Source organism: Watersipora subatra, chromosome 5 (genome assembly GCF_963576615.1).
Source record: "Watersipora subatra chromosome 5, tzWatSuba1.1, whole genome shotgun sequence".
Taxonomy (NCBI): domain Eukaryota; kingdom Metazoa; phylum Bryozoa; class Gymnolaemata; order Cheilostomatida; family Watersiporidae; genus Watersipora; species Watersipora subatra.
The window spans coordinates 64,030,717-64,048,707 of NC_088712.1; the positions used below are offsets into that span (position 1 = coordinate 64,030,717).

General features: G+C 36.9%; 1 protein-coding gene across 3 annotated transcripts in view; it reads left to right on the forward strand.

Moving 5' to 3' along the window:
* The first annotated feature begins 1,391 nt into the window (after positions 1 to 1,391).
* Positions 1,392 to 17,991, forward strand: part of LOC137396233 (uncharacterized) — a 29,448-nt gene continuing 12,848 nt past the window's right edge. Inside the window, exons 1-5 of one of the 3 annotated variants that reach the window (XM_068082417.1) lie at positions 1,392 to 1,452; positions 11,422 to 12,125; positions 12,457 to 12,655; positions 14,580 to 14,819; positions 15,904 to 16,154. In XM_068082417.1, the coding sequence (XP_067938518.1) occupies positions 11,686 to 12,125; positions 12,457 to 12,655; positions 14,580 to 14,819; positions 15,904 to 16,154 (1,130 nt within the window). In that variant the 5' untranslated portion in view covers positions 1,392 to 1,452; positions 11,422 to 11,685. Of the gene's footprint in view, positions 1,453 to 9,126; positions 9,185 to 11,421; positions 12,126 to 12,456; positions 12,656 to 14,579; positions 14,820 to 15,903; positions 16,155 to 17,991 lie in introns of those variants that run through there. The other 2 variants (XM_068082418.1, XM_068082416.1) reach the window with 2 other exon arrangements.

A 17,991-nucleotide genomic window follows, 5' to 3' on the forward strand; every position in this document is an offset into this window, starting at 1 on the left:
GGGGTCTTTGGTAAAACCCGAAGTGTTTGTCATAAACTAGTGCTACGATAAGTTTTATATTGAGCTTCTTATTGGCCTTTCAATTCACGTGAGAACATCACGTGACAAAACAATAACTGAATTTCATGGCTACGTCATCAAAATACACGGATTCCAATCTACGGCGGCTTTTCGTTTTTGAGCTTTTAAGAGCTTTTAATCACATTTCCACATATTTGGCACCTTTAGCACAACAGAGTAAGAAATGGTGAATCTTTTGATACCAAATAACTGTAATGTGAATTTTATTGCAAGTCAACCTTTAAGTAAATTAGTTTACATTTGCATAATCATGCTTACCTTTTATACGATAACTCTCTTCTTTCCAGGGTCTGACTATTAAATGTTTGCTGATATTGGGTAGTTATCTTCTCAGCCGTGGTAAAGCAACTTCTGATTTGACTTAGCCGACAATAGTAAATAGGAAATTAATTAAAAAAATTGAGATTTACATGTAAATAGGAGATGAATATAGGTGAGAGCAGCAAACTTGCTCAAGTTGTAAATGGAAAATTCATCTCAGCATAAAACATCACGTTTTACCTATCATCTGCTTAGCATCAGCCCTTTTGTATTGTAAATTCAAGTGTGGTCAGTAAACTTCGATTCACTAGTGCTCATTGGCCATCAAAACACAAACAAAATCTTGAGCGTTTTTTAAATATGTTTTTAATTTAAAAATTGCAAATATAATTTTAATTTTCTAGACATGTTATTGAACAATTTAGTTTAGTTTACATAAAACAAGGTCAATTCTTATAAAAAGAATTCATCACACAAAAAGCTAAGCTACATATCTTAAGACCACAAGCTGTAGCTTAATCTATGATTTAATAGAATTGCAAATTGAAATGCGAATGAAATCAAAATTTATGCTTTTCAGAGATCTACAAGCCAACATAAGGAATACATACTATGAAGTAGAGAAGGCAACTCTATATTCTGAAGTCCTCTCACACTGAAATTCCCATGAACAGGTCATTTGATACCAACCGTTAATTGCAGCACCATTTCATGGACACAGAGAAAGAGGGTTGAAAAATTTAACTCAGCTCTTAAGTAAATATTATTATATCACACGAACATTACATCGTCAGCCATGTTTTTCAGAGACGATTGAAGTGTCACTGCGAGATCCTTTGTCATTACTCGAGTGTGAAGAGCGAAGCCTTGTAAAACTATTTCACATATGAATAGCATGAAATGAAATGAGTAAACAGTTGGTGTTTGCTATTAAACTATGACTATTAGTAAACAATTATGCAGTACCGGGGAGGGTGACCACGACCCTCACACGCGCTGCAGTCGCAAGTTTTAAGCTAGCTTAAGTAAACACGCTAACGGTCAAAGGAGCGTTTACTAATTTCATCTAAACAGCGCATTAGGTAGGAGGGAGTGACATAAAACCATTTGGTAAGCACGATCGCTTTAATACGCTATATCATCACTTTTAAGGTTGTTTTAATATTACAGCAGGAATTCTCTCAAGTTCGCTTTGTGAATAACCGTAATACTAATCACTTTAACATTTCGTAGACAAAACTTTTTCATTTAATTTGACAGAAATTAGAAAATTTTTATAGGTATTAACAAAGTATTTTTTGTTCAGTTTCTAATCAAGCTCAAAATTGATTTATGAATTCCTACTAGGAATGTAAGCTGAAGCAACATATTGGGTTCGTCATTGCGTTGTCACGGAAGCATAGCCTCTGCGTGCATGGAACAACAGCTCACTTCCATAGCAAAGTGCATAGCTATGGTTTTAAATAAGACTACCTTTATTACATGATAGAATTGAAAGTCAGACGCCCACCACGGTGTATCAATTTACTTTTGGCCCAGATGTAAGCTGTGAATTTTATTGCAAGTCAACCTTTAAGTAAATTAGTTTACATTTGCATAATCATGCTTACCTTTTATACGATAACTCTCTTCTTTCCAGGGTCTGACTATTAAATGTTTGCTGATATTGGGTAGTTATCTTCTCAGCCGTGGTAAAGCAACTTCTGATTTGACTTAGCCGACAATAGTAAATAGGAAATTAATTAAAAAAATTGAGATTTACATGTAAATAGGAGATGAATATAGGTGAGAGCAGCAAACTTGCTCAAGTTGTAAATGGAAAATTCATCTCAGCATAAAACATCACGTTTTACCTATCATCTGCTTAGCATCAGCCCTTTTGTATTGTAAATTCAAGTGTGGTCAGTAAACTTCGATTCACTAGTGCTCATTGGCCATCAAAACACAAACAAAATCTTGAGCGTTTTTTAAATATGTTTTTAATTTAAAAATTGCAAATATAATTTTAATTTTCTAGACATGTTATTGAACAATTTAGTTTAGTTTACATAAAACAAGGTCAATTCTTATAAAAAGAATTCATCACACATATATATGTATTTACTATTATATACTGTATACTTATTTATTATATATATTATACTATATTGCATACTATATAAAATTTTGATGCTTTTTACCAAGGGTTAGTTTGTATTAGATAACTACTATGGGTTCCTATATCCTTCTATGCGACATTTTCGCCAGACAATTCCATCACCATAACGAATTAATGTCGTATGGGCCGTATGGCGGAGTCTACTGTAGTTGCTCCGTTGCTCTGAGTCTTATGACTGGCTAGAGATATAGGTCAGATGTATCACAGATATAGGTAAATGTATCACAGATATAGGTAGATGTATCACAGATATAGGTAGATGTATCACATATATAGGTCAGATGTACCACAGATATAGGTAGATGTATCTCAGACATAGGTAGATGTATCACAAATATAGGTAGATATATCACAGATATAGGTAGATGTATCACAGATATAGGTCAGATGTATCACAGATATAGGTCAGATGTATCACAGATATAAGTCAGATGTATCTTGGTTCAAGCTGACTCAATTGACGTTTCTTGTTTAGGCGGTGATCATTCAAACCATTTGGACAGCCGCTGTCTCACTGGCAACAGCATTTTACTGGACATTGCGAGAGAACTTGCTTCTCATCGCTGTTATTTTTGCTATCATGATGGTGATTGGCCATCCACTAATTTCTCTGATCAGTCATTGGCTGGCTGATGCGGAGACGGAGTTGTTCGCTAGATTGGCAAGAGAGGTTCCCTCGAGATTGATGGATTTGACAATTCTATCTGACATTTCTGTAAGTGCATTAAATCCGGCTTACAGCTTGTGTTTGTCACATGTGGAGTTGTTCCAACGATTTTATCAAGTGAGCCCATGCCTATTAATCAATCTAAACACAGCATAGCTGACAGTAAAAGAATGTTAAACTATTTGGCAAGCTAATAGTAAAATAAAATGCCTGTCAAACGTAACTTCCACACTTGGTAGCCCAAATGAACCACACAGAGTCTAGAGGTTGTGGTTTGAAGTAGTTTTGCTGTATTCACTGACAAAGAGTTCATAAGGTCACCAAACAATTGCTTCTACGCATTCCACTGTAACCCGCAGCGGATAAAAACTTTTTTTTTTCTTTGTTTACAATTTGCATTCAAACTGAAACCTCAAAAGGCTGGTTCACACCATATTGCCGTCCGTTGGTGGTAACCACACGATACCTCGGCGATCATCTGTGATAACATTGTTCACACTATCACAAACTTGTCGTGTTTACATCCAGTGAATGGTACAAAGCATAGAGCTTTCATTGTACAATACAACCACAGAAATGATAAAATACTAGTCCCGCAGCAACTGTCATGAAAGAAAATATAGATGAAGCATTCTGAGGCGACCAATCACCATCATCGAAGTGGTGCACATAATACAGCAAGATGTGGTGGATGTTTGACAACCTGTCAGGAAATTTTGAAAACTGCAATCCTTATTAAGTTATTCGCTATGTTTTACTTTTGAACATTTATGATTTTAGCTGAATGTGAGTTAGCCAAAAACTTTAAATTTTTAAAGTCAAGTAGTGAAGCGGTGCTACCACATTTGAAGAAACTGATTGGCTACCAAACTACCAATGAAACCTCTGATTAGTCATCCATAACGTTGGAATGGCAAGAATTATGTCAGCAACTGAGTGATCAGTTCTAATTTCACTAATCTCTTTTTCTAGTTCAGAAATAGATGCTAAAATCAACAGATATTCTATCAAACGCTACATTTGGATTTGTCTGCTCCTGTAAAAAACCTTAGCTAGCTATGAAGGTATTATAGAACAATGCTCAGTCATTTCTTGAGCAATGAGTAGGAAATGTGTATATTTAACAAGTTCTCATCACTCAATCTTATTCTCATTTCTTATACACATTTCATGACTAGAAGACAAAATAGACAGAAATTGGTTTTTTTCATTGTAACACGAGCTGTAGGTCCATAGCAGTAGCTAATATTAATAGATACAACGAATCTTTAGATCTAAATCTAGACTCCCTTAGACTGGCAGCAGTTAATACTAGTAGAAACAGCGAGCCCTCAGCTCTAAAGGCCGGCTCACACTACATCGTCGTAGGTCAGCATTTTCCTTTCGGCGTTCATCGTCGATTAAGTGAACCCTAAACCAATGGCATCGACGAAGCAGCGCAAACACGACAAAATGTTTGACAGCTGCAAACTTTCCTGATGTGTCCATCGGTTTACTGTTCACATAATCGACGATGAACGCCGAAAGGAAAACCCTGACCTACGGCGATATAGTGTGAGCCGGCCTTAAATCTAGACTCTCCTAGACAGAACAATAAACTTGAAGATGGAAATTTAGACAAACAATAGATGTGACACGTTTTGTGGTCGAGGGTCAGAGAGCTAAGCCTGAGGAACAATAAACATTAATTACAATGCACCAGGCTATAATTTTGAGCAGCTTCTTTTTAGACTTCTACCAAAGCGATGTTGTGAAATGTTCCACAAAACGAAGTTGTTAAAGTACGGTGTGCCACTATAGTTCTTTTGATTAAAATAAGTTGATAGTTCTGCAGCTTATTCAACCATTTATCAGACTTTTAATACATTTAATTGTTTGGGCACTGCTACTTAATTAAAAGTGAACTTTCACAGAACTTTAGTTAGTTTTATCAGAAAGTAGCAGTATGTCTCTATTATTTGCGATTATTATTGGTGTTTGAAGTTGTCTGTCTACCAGGATGTTTAAAGATTAAAATTGACAAAACATCGACAAAAATTACGATGTCTATAGTTGCAAAAAGACCGCTAGCTTATAGACGCGTAACGTTGCAACTTGAAGAAAACAGCTGATAGCAACGATAACTAATGACATCATTTTGCACATATTTTTCGTATGAACATTTTACCCACAATCCAGTTTTGTCGATTTTAATCTTGAAACATCCTGACAGTCGAATTACCTCAAACGTCAAAGATAATCGCAAATGATAGAAAACTACCAATACTTTCCGATAAAATCTACTAAAATTCTGTGAAAATTCATCTTAAAATGTGGCGAGCGGAGCATAAAGGACGAAAGGTTATTACGAATTCAATGGAGCCCTGAGCTTGATATATGTTTAAGCTCAAGGCTCCGACGATTATGTAATCTCATGATTACAAGTCTACCAGCTACGGAGTACTAGCTCTCACATCTGACCTCGCATGACACAAGGACTCAATTCGCATAAAAGTCTTTTATCTCTCTCACCCGATTAGCTAATTACCGGGTTGACACGATGTTATGCAAATTGCGTGGAAATTCTGTTATCAGATTCATCAAAAGTTGAATGGATAATGAAGGAGAGCGGCTTTAGTTGGAAGTAAGTAGTCACTCACCTGTGCCAGGTTGTCAAATTCTGACAGCTTATCACCGCTGTTTGTTTTTAACTGGTACGCTGGCCTGGATACAGCACACAGTTGCTCTCCTCTTTAAAAATGAACTTACACAAAATTTAGTAAAATTTAGCGGAAAGTATTAGTATTTTTCTATCATTTGTGATTGTTTTTAATGTTTGAGGTGATCTGACTACTAGGATGTTTCAAGATTAAAATTGACAAAACTTGATCCACAGTTAAAATGCTCATGAAAATACGTGCAAAATGACATCATTAGTTGTTATTATTGCTAGAGTTGATATCGGCTATTCTGTTGAAGTTGCAGCGCTACACATTTGTATTCTGTCAGTCTTTGTGCAGTTACAGACATCATCACATTTTCATGTGATCTGAGCATTTCAACCCCGATCAAGTTTTGCTGACTTTAATATTGAAACATCCTGGCAGTCAGACCAACTCAAACATCAAAAATAATCGCAAAAGATAGAAAAATACCAATATTTTTTTATAAAATCTACCAAAATTCTGTGTAAGCTCACCATAAAGTTAAGACCAAGGCCATGTGAACTAGACCCTACTTAAAAGTTTGACTTGCTCTATTTGGAGGTTGGAGATTACTTTTTGCTTCTGTGCTCAAAGCGAAGAAGATGAGCACATCATGGAGCAAATATCTGTACAATTAGCTCTATTAATATCCAAGTTTATTGCCAACATCGTAGCTGATCATCGAGTCATTTTTTCTTGTCAACAGAGCAGCATATCTTATCACTGACAGTAACCACCTCTGATACATTTCCATACTATTTTGATTTTTAGCTGAGTGGCTTAAACCACAACTGTCATGAACAACTTTTATCGTATTTACTAGGTAAATCAGACACGCTGATTCCGATTTTGTACTCAAAATAAAGATTAGTCCACTAACCTTCAAAGTCATTTAGGCTTTTTTAAAGCGTTTCAATATCCGTTTTGAAAACAACACAATCGGCATTACAAGCTCCGCCCATAAATATGTGACGAAACCTAGCTTTTTCAGGAATGGAAGTTAGGAATGTTTAGTCCGATTTAGAATAATAGAGATGGGTGTCTTAAAACCCATTATTATCTAAATCCAGGCTGTAAAATAATTTCAGTTTTTTTATGAAAGGTAGATAAACTATTTAGAATTGCTCGTTGCTTGTTACATTACGTTTAAATAGGCTGAACGCTGAGAAAAATGAGCTCAAAAAGCGCAGTTTTATCACAAGCTAGCGTTGTTATCGCGCTTTTTCAAATATGCAATGCTAAATAGCTTATCTACCTTTCAGAAAAGACTGATATTATTTTTAAGGCTGAATTAAGATTTTAATGGATTTTAAAACACCCATCTCTATTATTCTTAATCGGTCTAAACATCCCTACGTAACTTCTGTTCCTAAAAAGCTAGGTTACGTCACGTATTTATGGGCGGAGCTTGTTATGCCAATCGTGTTGTTTTCGAGACCGATATTAAAACGCTGTAAAAAAGCCTTCATTACTCTGAAAGTTAGTGGACTAATCTTTATTTTGAGTACAAAATCGGAATCAGCGTGTCTGATTTACCTAGGAAATACGATAAAAGTTGTTCGTGGCAGTTATGGTTTAACAATTTCGGAGACACAATTTGGACATAAGTGTCTTTCAGAGTAAAATACTCATCCAAATCGCGGTACCAGTTTCTACGTCAACATGTTAGACTAAAGCCTGGTCATGACAGGTATCGTTGCTAGCTCGCTTAATTTAAAAGGCTGATTCACTGTATCGCCGTACAATGTATGTTGGTGGTCATCACACAGAGCTTTGGTGATCGTCTGCGATGACAATGTTCACACTGTCACAAACCCATTCGCTGGTTACATCAGCAAATAGTTTCCGGCATAGCGTTTTCATTATTAATTGCGGTCACGAAAATGTTAAAACGCTGGTCCCGCAGCAAATGCCATGAAGAAGTATAGATCGAGCAATCAGTGACAGCCTATCATCATCGCCGAAGTGGCACACATTGCACAGGCTGTCGTGGATGCTTGGCTAAGTATCAAGAAAGTTTGACAACTGCAATCTTTCCCGATGTGTCCATGTTGCTTCGACGATGCCTGATGATGATGAATAATGGCTGAGAAGACAACGGCAATACTGTTTGAACCAGCTTTTAGAGCCTAATCATACTGGCCATACATAATCTGCATATAAATAAAAATCTTGATCAACTCTAATAATGTGACATAACTAATATATATATAAAAGATCCCTTCGTGACCAAACACAGCGTAGTCTACATATACCGTAATACCATAGTTTGCAAACGAACGAGAAACATTTATTAGCTGTACAAACTCAGAACTGGAGTGGAATTTATGTATTGTTAAAGGCCTGAATGTATGATAGATTATTGATTATTGATAGATTGCATTGAATATTTTAAAGCTTTAAAAACATCTCTAGATATGGTTGTTGTGGTCAAGAAGAACAAGAGGGCTATGATAATATATTTAGCAGTACCCACTGACTCTATTCTGTGGGTCTCTTCGCAGCTATAGAATTCATAATCTTACTTTAGTTTGATCTCGGCTTTTAACCGTGATCAGGTTTTGTTGATTCTAATTTTGAAACATCTTGGCAGTCAAGTCATCTCATGCATAAAAAAAAATTGCAAATGATAGAAAAATACTGATACTTTCTAATGAAATTCACTAAAGTTTTGTGTATGCTCATCTTTAGCCTCTTGTATCCGTTTTAGATTTGACAGACTTTAAAAAACAATTTTAATACATGTAAACTGAAACTGGTATCACGGAACATTGTTCAGCTTTTGCCAAAAACACTAGCTATACAGATAGATTTCTGTAAACACTTTTACGTGCTGGGCTCTGATGTACCAAAGAATCTTGTTTTTTTTAGTAAACAACTTTTGCAATAACAAAATATTTTTAAATGGTTTAATTTCCTCTGTTGTGGGTTAAAAGGCTAAATATTAATCACCACTAGCGCTGAATGCAATATTAGAGGTGTCTGTACCTGTGGTGAGATAGTCATACCGTGCTCCTCAATTGCCTGTATTTTATGTTGGGAAGTTCCAATCACCTAGTGACATTAACAAGCAGTCAAATATTGACACAAATATGGTTTAGATGAAATGATTGGTGCTCAGGTCTCAAACAAAGGATAATCATTTCTGGTGCAGCTTTTCAGCAAGTCATTTACGGATTGTGTGAATGGACAGGATCTTGTATATCAGTAATTTGCATGCTTGACTAGTTGTTAAGCATTTACTAACATATGAGGTGTTTCATTTCGGCTCAGCAGGCTGCGTCGCACCGACAGACGTCCAGATTCTATTAGTCAAGGATTTGTGTTTGTAAGGTATTTCTGAAAGATTATTTACATTAAAAATGTTTTACAATAATTCCTAAATTGTTAAAGTTTAGAGAGTTTAATTATACAGTGGAGAGTCAGCATCTGCCTGCAAGCTACTTAGACAGCTAGACTGGTGGCTGCAGGTGTTTGCAGGCTACTCAGGCAACTAGACTCGCGGTAGCAGGTGCAACATTTTAAGGTACAGTAACTGTAAAAATTGTATGCTATGAAGTTACCTTACCACTACCTTCATAGCATGAGCTAGTTTAGGCATCAGTGAGCAAGTTAAGACGTCAGCAATCACTCGTCTTCTGCAACTCTAATCTGTTATACTAATTCTAACTGAATTGTCTCATACGCTCATTTGAAGATTTCAAGTCACTTTACTCTTGTTAGTGATAATTATAATGTAATTTATATAAAAAGTATAGTTGTGACTACATTGCATAGCCTTTGTACCAGTGAATCAACTACGTGTCTTAGGTATTTCGGATAGTTTATGTACCATATAAAGTGGCTAGGTATTATTGGTATTTCGTTTAGCCATTGTACGGAGTATATCAGCAAGGTTTGTTGCTACTTTGCATAGAATTGTATCAGTGAATCAACTATGTGTCATTGGCATTTCGCATAGCCTAAGTACCAAGTAAAGTTACCGTATGCCGTTAATACTTTGCATTACCAACTACTTTTTGTCTCATCCCATAGCCTTGGAAACAAGTAATTGTTATCAAAAATACAATAATAATTTGCATGTGCGAATAACCTTTGCACTGAATAAATAACCAGCTATTGTCTATGCATCAAGCAGCCTAGTGAAACGGCAAATAATCGTTGCTAGAAATCATAACTTCTACATGAATTACAATATTGTAATTCTGACTGACAGTTTGATTTGGTACAAAGGCTATGCAAGATTGCATAAACTTATTATTTAATAAGTTTATGCAATCTTGCATAGCCTTTGTACCAAATCAAACTGTCAGTCAGGAGCCCATACTATTCAATTTTTCATAAGGACAGCTGAGGATTTTAGTAGATTATAGTATTTTAAAACAAAGGCAGCTGAGAACTCATATTACTGTTATGTATACAGCGCACCCGTGGGTTACGATGACTCTATTATATGATGTTTTAGCCTTACAATGTAGAACACAATGCTTTTCCCCCTCTTCATACAAAATATGTTTTGCTTTTTGATATGAACAAAAATTTCTCTCAAAATTCGATTTTGGCATGCGGTGTGCTGAATACTCCGGAATAATAAATATGACAATTGGTATTCGCCAAAATCTCTCTCAAAATGCATGAAAAATATGCAGTGCTCCAACTCTCTCAGTTCACCGCTAATCGTTATTTATTAGACTGAAAATTAAACTGGAAACAGATAAGGGATAAAATTTTAACTGATGACAAAGTTCAAGTTTAATAAAATAGTTAAAAATACATACTAAAACTTAGCTTTAAGTATTTTGTTACTAAATTTTAATATGTACAGTACATATATAAAGTTTGGATAATTTTTGTTTTGAGGGTGTTTGCATTAGATATTTACTATGGGTTTCTATACCACTCTATACGAAATTTTTGCCTTGAGATGCCAACACTGGAACGAATTAATATCTTATCGCAAGGGTATGCTGTATGTAGAATGTCCTATGCTAGTGTGCTCTAGAGAACAGGCTTGTCATGAATATGTGTGTAAAGGAAACGTAATCAAGTTGTTGACTTGAGTTTGAGTTGAGTTTTCTATCCGTCATTCCTACCGATGACATCTGAATTGCATATCATCATCAAAAAATTGCATCTATACTTTTTGTGCTACAGTAGCCCAAGATTATGCCTTTGTGCACGCATAATTATTTCACTCTCAACAACAAAAACTGACAATAGCTGGCTAACCTGCTACGTCAGAAATTTCAGGAGCTCCAGATCGAGTTTGAGCTGTTTATTCTGGTGTGGTTGGTTCAGCCACAGTGGCAGGTTTATGACAGTCAGACCGGCGCATCATTCTCTTTAATTGATAACATGTGGTTACAATGAAGTCTCTCGCTCTTCATGTCGATTCTATTGAATTCTATTGTTTTCTGCGACCTCTGATTACTAAACATCCTTCGCAGCAATGTTTGTAGCAATGAGCTTGCTGCCAAGTCAGCTGGAGAGTGTGGTATTGTTATAAAGTAAACATTTAGAGTCCGTCCAGCAGCGGGTCACAGTAATTTAATTGCCGTTCTGTTTGACAGGCAGACAGCAAAAATTCCTCCCATTTGGTAGTCAGAGCCAAGCTTTACAATATCACAAGCCATTCTGCTGACACAACGCAGTTCTGTGGTTCACCAGTTCAACAGTTCACCAGAGAGTCAGCAGGGTGAATCATCCGGGCAAGATAAAGTCGTGTAAATTTTTATTGTAAAGATATTGATGAGGCATGTTTTACTGGATGCCTTGAAATTTAATCAAACGCTGTCAGCAGAAGCGAACTCTTGATCAGCTAGCCTGGGCTCAAGATGGTCATGGTGTATGGATTCTACATGGCTCTCGCAGCAATTGGAATAGTCTTAAACATCGCTGCTTTTATTCTCAGACTTTACAAGCGACAGCGAAGTCAGCTGGATGAGCATCACTGGTGCCTCCTTATTCATGACATACTCTTCGCTGTCATGGCACTTGTTATGCTAGGCAGCTTACTGCAAGACGTCTTCAAGGAAAGCCAAGTCTTGTGTCATGCAGCAGGCTTTTTGAGCCTCTACGTTATTATTGCTTTGAGCTGGACTCCGCTCGTGTCGGCCATCGTGTTGTACGAGAAAGAGCGGTACAGCTTACGCGTCAAATCATATGAGGGGATGACTACAAAGATAGTCACATTTTTAACATCCGCTCTGCTTCTGATATCCGCTGCTTTGGTTTCTATAAACTATGCACCTATAATGAACTCAGGCAATAAAAGGTAATCTCTCTATTTCCTTCCCTAATGTAGTCGTTTAGATGTCAAATTCAATTATCTCTTCAGAAATTGTTTTAAGACCATCCAGACAGGCTGTTAAATAAATGAATTAACTCCTTCAATGCCTACTGTATTTTACATACTTGAAAGATCCTTGCTATGAATTATTAATGAAGCTCTCGCAAGACAGTTGCGACTGACTTTTTTCCTGTTTTTATTCCAAAAAGCATATCTTATTACCCATGCTCTGGTATGCACACACTGTAAATTGAGAATGCTCATGTTTTGCAGTTCACTGCAGTAGGTATTCATGAAAATTTGATGCTCATTTCAGACACCTGCTCTGCGTGCCAATGACATTCCCTTACCAAGACAGCTCTGAGTATAGCGAGTTACTAGTTGCCCTCGTCTGGAGTGGTCTCCTCTCTACCTGGGCTTGTCTGCTTACCTGGCTAGTGTTTCTGTTGAAAAATAACAACTCTATGAGACACGCTATAGGACGCCATAAAACTACCAGGCTATCTGGTATACAGGTATATAACGCTGCTTATCCCTGTAAGATGAGATGGCTGAGCGAAGATTAAAGGTGTTTTAGGATGCTTTCTACACTGGAGTAGGCGGTTAATAGTGTTTGGGTTACCGTCAGACACCCCTCACAATCGTAGGAGAATTACAGTAGCTTGCTCTGGATGGCATTCCTAGAGCACGCCATAACTGAGTTGGGTCATTGTAGAGAAAAGGAAGTAGTTTATACGTGAGCTCATGGTGAACCCAGGCAACTACATATAGTTTTGCAACATTTTGTCATGTGAACTCATCTACTGCGCACATAGAAATCAAAATGCGTGCTAAACATAGCTGTGGAGTTTGGTGTCAACTCGAGAGTGGGCCAAAATGTTACACATTGACTCAAAATTTATTTTATACTTAGTCGAAGGAAGTGATTTTAACATTTAAAGTGTGAAGTTTCTGAAGTTAATCGTGAGATTTGCCTACTAGGGTGAGTACACGATGGCTCTCACTAAACACTCGCTTTCATCAAATCTTCTGAAGGGTGATATGAGAACGGTTTTGATAATGTGACCTGAAAATAGTGTTAATAGAGTGATTCAAAAATAGTGTTAATAGAGTGATTCAAAAATAGTGTTAATAGAGTAATGTTAAAAGAGCTAATAGAGTTATTTAAAAATAATCTAATAATGTCATTTACAAATCTCTCTATTCATACCAAGTTGTGAAAATACCAGGCTTTAGAAAAGTGATCTGGAGAAGTTGTCTCAGTTTTGAAATTAATTTATTATCGAACCCTTAGCAAGACCTAATTAATCTACATTGTTCGGTGCTCATTTCAAACAGCTTCCCTGTCTTTCTTAAAATATTAATTTATTCATAACATTGGCAAGCTTTCATTTGCATAATAATGTTTCCTTTTTCTCTTGGCTGGAGCTTCAATAAAATTGCTCATGTCGATTTCATTGGCAACACAAAATTTGTCACGGGTCATAAATAAAATTAGGGAAGAACCTTGCAAAGCAAATATGTAGAGCAGTGATTTATTGGATAAAAATAACCAGATACAGTGCCTCCCCGGGTTACGGCATCCCTGCCTCACAGTTTTTTCATCTTACAATGTGAAAGACAAAGTTTTTCCGGCTCCCCGTTATGACATTTTCCTCGCTATACGACATCAACAAATAGTCTCTCAAATTTGAATTTGGTGTTCAGTGCACTGAATACGTCGGAGTCACAAAGATGCTGATCTGCTATTCGCTGAAATCCCTTCCACAACGCCTGAAAGATATTCAATACACTCTCAGTTCAGCATTCTTCGGGTTTCATAAAGGCTTGAACTTGCATGAGTGAAACAATATTGAATTTGTTGTGCAATTTAGTGTTTAATATAATATTTACTATATATATGTATTTACTATTATATACTGTATACTTATTTATTATATATATTATACTATATTGCATACTATATAAAATTTTGATGCTTTTTACCAAGGGTTAGTTTGTATTAGATAACTACTATGGGTTCCTATATCCTTCTATGCGACATTTTCGCCAGACAATTCCATCACCATAACGAATTAATGTCGTATGGGCCGTATGGCGGAGTCTACTGTAGTTGCTCCGTTGCTCTGAGTCTTATGACTGGCTAGAGATATAGGTCAGATGTATCACAGATATAGGTAAATGTATCACAGATATAGGTAGATGTATCACAGATATAGGTAGATGTATCACATATATAGGTCAGATGTACCACAGATATAGGTAGATGTATCTCAGACATAGGTAGATGTATCACAAATATAGGTAGATATATCACAGATATAGGTAGATGTATCACAGATATAGGTCAGATGTATCACAGATATAGGTCAGATGTATCACAGATATAAGTCAGATGTATCTTGGTTCAAGCTGACTCAATTGACGTTTCTTGTTTAGGCGGTGATCATTCAAACCATTTGGACAGCCGCTGTCTCACTGGCAACAGCATTTTACTGGACATTGCGAGAGAACTTGCTTCTCATCGCTGTTATTTTTGCTATCATGATGGTGATTGGCCATCCACTAATTTCTCTGATCAGTCATTGGCTGGCTGATGCGGAGACGGAGTTGTTCGCTAGATTGGCAAGAGAGGTTCCCTCGAGATTGATGGATTTGACAATTCTATCTGACATTTCTGTAAGTGCATTAAATCCGGCTTACAGCTTGTGTTTGTCACATGTGGAGTTGTTCCAACGATTTTATCAAGTGAGCCCATGCCTATTAATCAATCTAAACACAGCATAGCTGACAGTAAAAGAATGTTAAACTATTTGGCAAGCTAATAGTAAAATAAAATGCCTGTCAAACGTAACTTCCACACTTGGTAGCCCAAATGAACCACACAGAGTCTAGAGGTTGTGGTTTGAAGTAGTTTTGCTGTATTCACTGACAAAGAGTTCATAAGGTCACCAAACAATTGCTTCTACGCATTCCACTGTAACCCGCAGCGGATAAAAACTTTTTTTTTCTTTGTTTACAATTTGCATTCAAACTGAAACCTCAAAAGGCTGGTTCACACCATATTGCCGTCCGTTGGTGGTAACCACACGATACCTCGGCGATCATCTGTGATAACATTGTTCACACTATCACAAACTTGTCGTGTTTACATCCAGTGAATGGTACAAAGCATAGAGCTTTCATTGTACAATACAACCACAGAAATGATAAAATACTAGTCCCGCAGCAACTGTCATGAAAGAAAATATAGATGAAGCATTCTGAGGCGACCAATCACCATCATCGAAGTGGTGCACATAATACAGCAAGATGTGGTGGATGTTTGACAACCTGTCAGGAAATTTTGAAAACTGCAATCCTTATTAAGTTATTCGCGTTGCTTTAGCTCCTCTCCCCCCCCCCCCCCCCCCCCCCCCCCCGCTTTATGGTGCACGTAGTCAATTAATAATCACATAGAGGACAACTCCGACAAACTACGATACAGTGTGACGCAGCCTTTCAGTTGATGTATTGACATAACTACTTAAAATTTGATGTCAGCTCATAAACTAGGTTGAACATCGCCAGCCTAGAAATTATGAGATCATTCCATTTTAATGAAAAACCTTTTTAAATAGAATTTAAATTCTTCCTAAACATTTTATATATATTTACCTTTATTGGGCAGTTCAAAATCGCTTTTTATCGACAATTTTTTACATATTTGGTGCCGCAAAAAATATATAAATAAACTTTCAGATGGCTTTTCTTTTGTCTGTAGAACCATAACTTCCAGAGCTTCCATGCACTATGGATGGGGAAGTGTGGGGAAAAGATCCAAGGAGTCATCAAAGTGTATAAAACAGACCAAAGAAGTAAATGGCTGAGAGAGATAAAAGCCTTTGCGTTGCTTGCAAAGACTGAGCACCCGAACATTGTTAAATATTTGTGGGCAGAAAGAGGAGGATCCTTTAATGTCTCCGAGAACATGGCTAAAGAGTATATGAATATGTTCACTGACCCGAACAACAGGTATGTACACCAGTCGGTTTCTGGTTGGTGCACTTTTGAGCCAAATCCATTGTTTTCTGGTTGTCCATTATTTTAAACTGCTATCGTAATAAGAAACCGTCCTGTTGGCATCATGAATGAGGCAGAAGGTAGGACTAATATATACTGTGATACCTTAAGATACTTACTTAAAAATGAACTTACTCCAAATTTTAGTTGATTTCATCCGAACGTAGCGGTATTTTTTATCATTTGCAATTGTTTTTAATGTTTGAGGTGGTCTGACTGCCAGAAGGTTTCAAGGTTAAAATCGACAAAACTTGATCGCAGTCGATCTTTTTGCAACGATAGACATCATAATCGCACTTTGGCATGATTTGAGCGTTTTTATCGGGATTTTAATTTTGAAACATTCTGGCAGTTAGATGACCTCAAGTGTAAAAATCAATCACAAATGATAGAAAAATATTGATACTTTCTGATAGAATCTACTAAAGTTTTGTGGAAGCTTCTTCAATTTCTCACACATCAGGAAACTCATGTCTCGAGGTATTCTGTAGATAGTCTCTCAAAGTGTGAGGTTTAAAGACTTGCGGAGACCTACACAATGTTTCTTTTAATCTCAAGGTTTTCCTCATGAAGGTGAACCAGAAGTTGCTACAAATAGCTTCAGCTCCTTTTGGCAAAATTATCTCCAGAGGTTGTGTAATAAATCGTGAGTCGAGTGTAATGCTCTCATGATTGGTTGGCAAGTATTTCAACGTTTTTAAAGCAAATAAGCACGCGGCTTAACTTCAATCAATCGCTATGTTAGCCATCTAGCCAACTTCACATCAAAACCAGATGTTAAAAATTGAATTCTTAAATCGTTTAACCAAGCCAGTTTAACCGGGCCATCATGCTAGATGGGCTGAAAGCTGATGGATCTATTTTTGACAGACTGACCAGTTTTGAACTCTATCTTAGCCACAAACCACAATTAACCAGATGTTAAAAGCACGTTTGCACCAATGGTCTCTAATTTGGCAGTAGAAGAGATTTTCATACAACTAACCGGAAGAATACTCAGGTTTAAGTGAATGGGGCACTTGTGTCAATGTTTGTGAAACCAAATGAGTGCTATGAGAGGGCTGAGTGCCCTCAAGAGGGGCTAAAGATACCGAGCATTTGCATTGTTTCGCGCAACGTCTCAAGTGCTTGACAGAGTTGAAAGGGGCTCCTGCTTAACAGTGGTTGTGAGTTTAACTATTTCTTTGAACTTCTAAAAAGAGTTGTGTTCAACAACCATCATTAGTTGTGAGAGCTGCAGGTAAATGAGGCTCTGCTAGGTGTATATGACTTGATACACCTGCTGTCAATATTTACTAGCAGTTGAGTGCACAAGCGTCAGCTCATCAAAGCACACCTTCGGCTGAGCTCCTCTGGTCTGTCCGAACATTTTTTACTTACGCAAACAAGTTGACATCATGTAGAGGTTCCATCCGGAGAATTCTTGCATTACGGTGGCTCTTGTTCAGCTCAAACACCTTTCCGACCTCAATATGCCAGCTAACTGATAATTCAAAGATAAACTTACACAAAATCTTAGCAGATTTTATCAGAAAGTATCTGTATTTTTATATCATTTGCGATTGTATTCAATTTTTGAAGTGATCTGAGTACCGGGATGTTTCAAGATTAAAATCGATAAAAATTGTTCGTGGTTAAACGCTCAAATCAAAAGAAAGTGTGAATATGAAGTCTGTAGTTTCGGAGAGACCGACAGAATAGAGAAGCGTAACGCTGCAACTTTAGCACAATAGCCGATATCAACTAATGCAATGATATCAAATAGTTATGTCCTTTCGCATGTAATTTT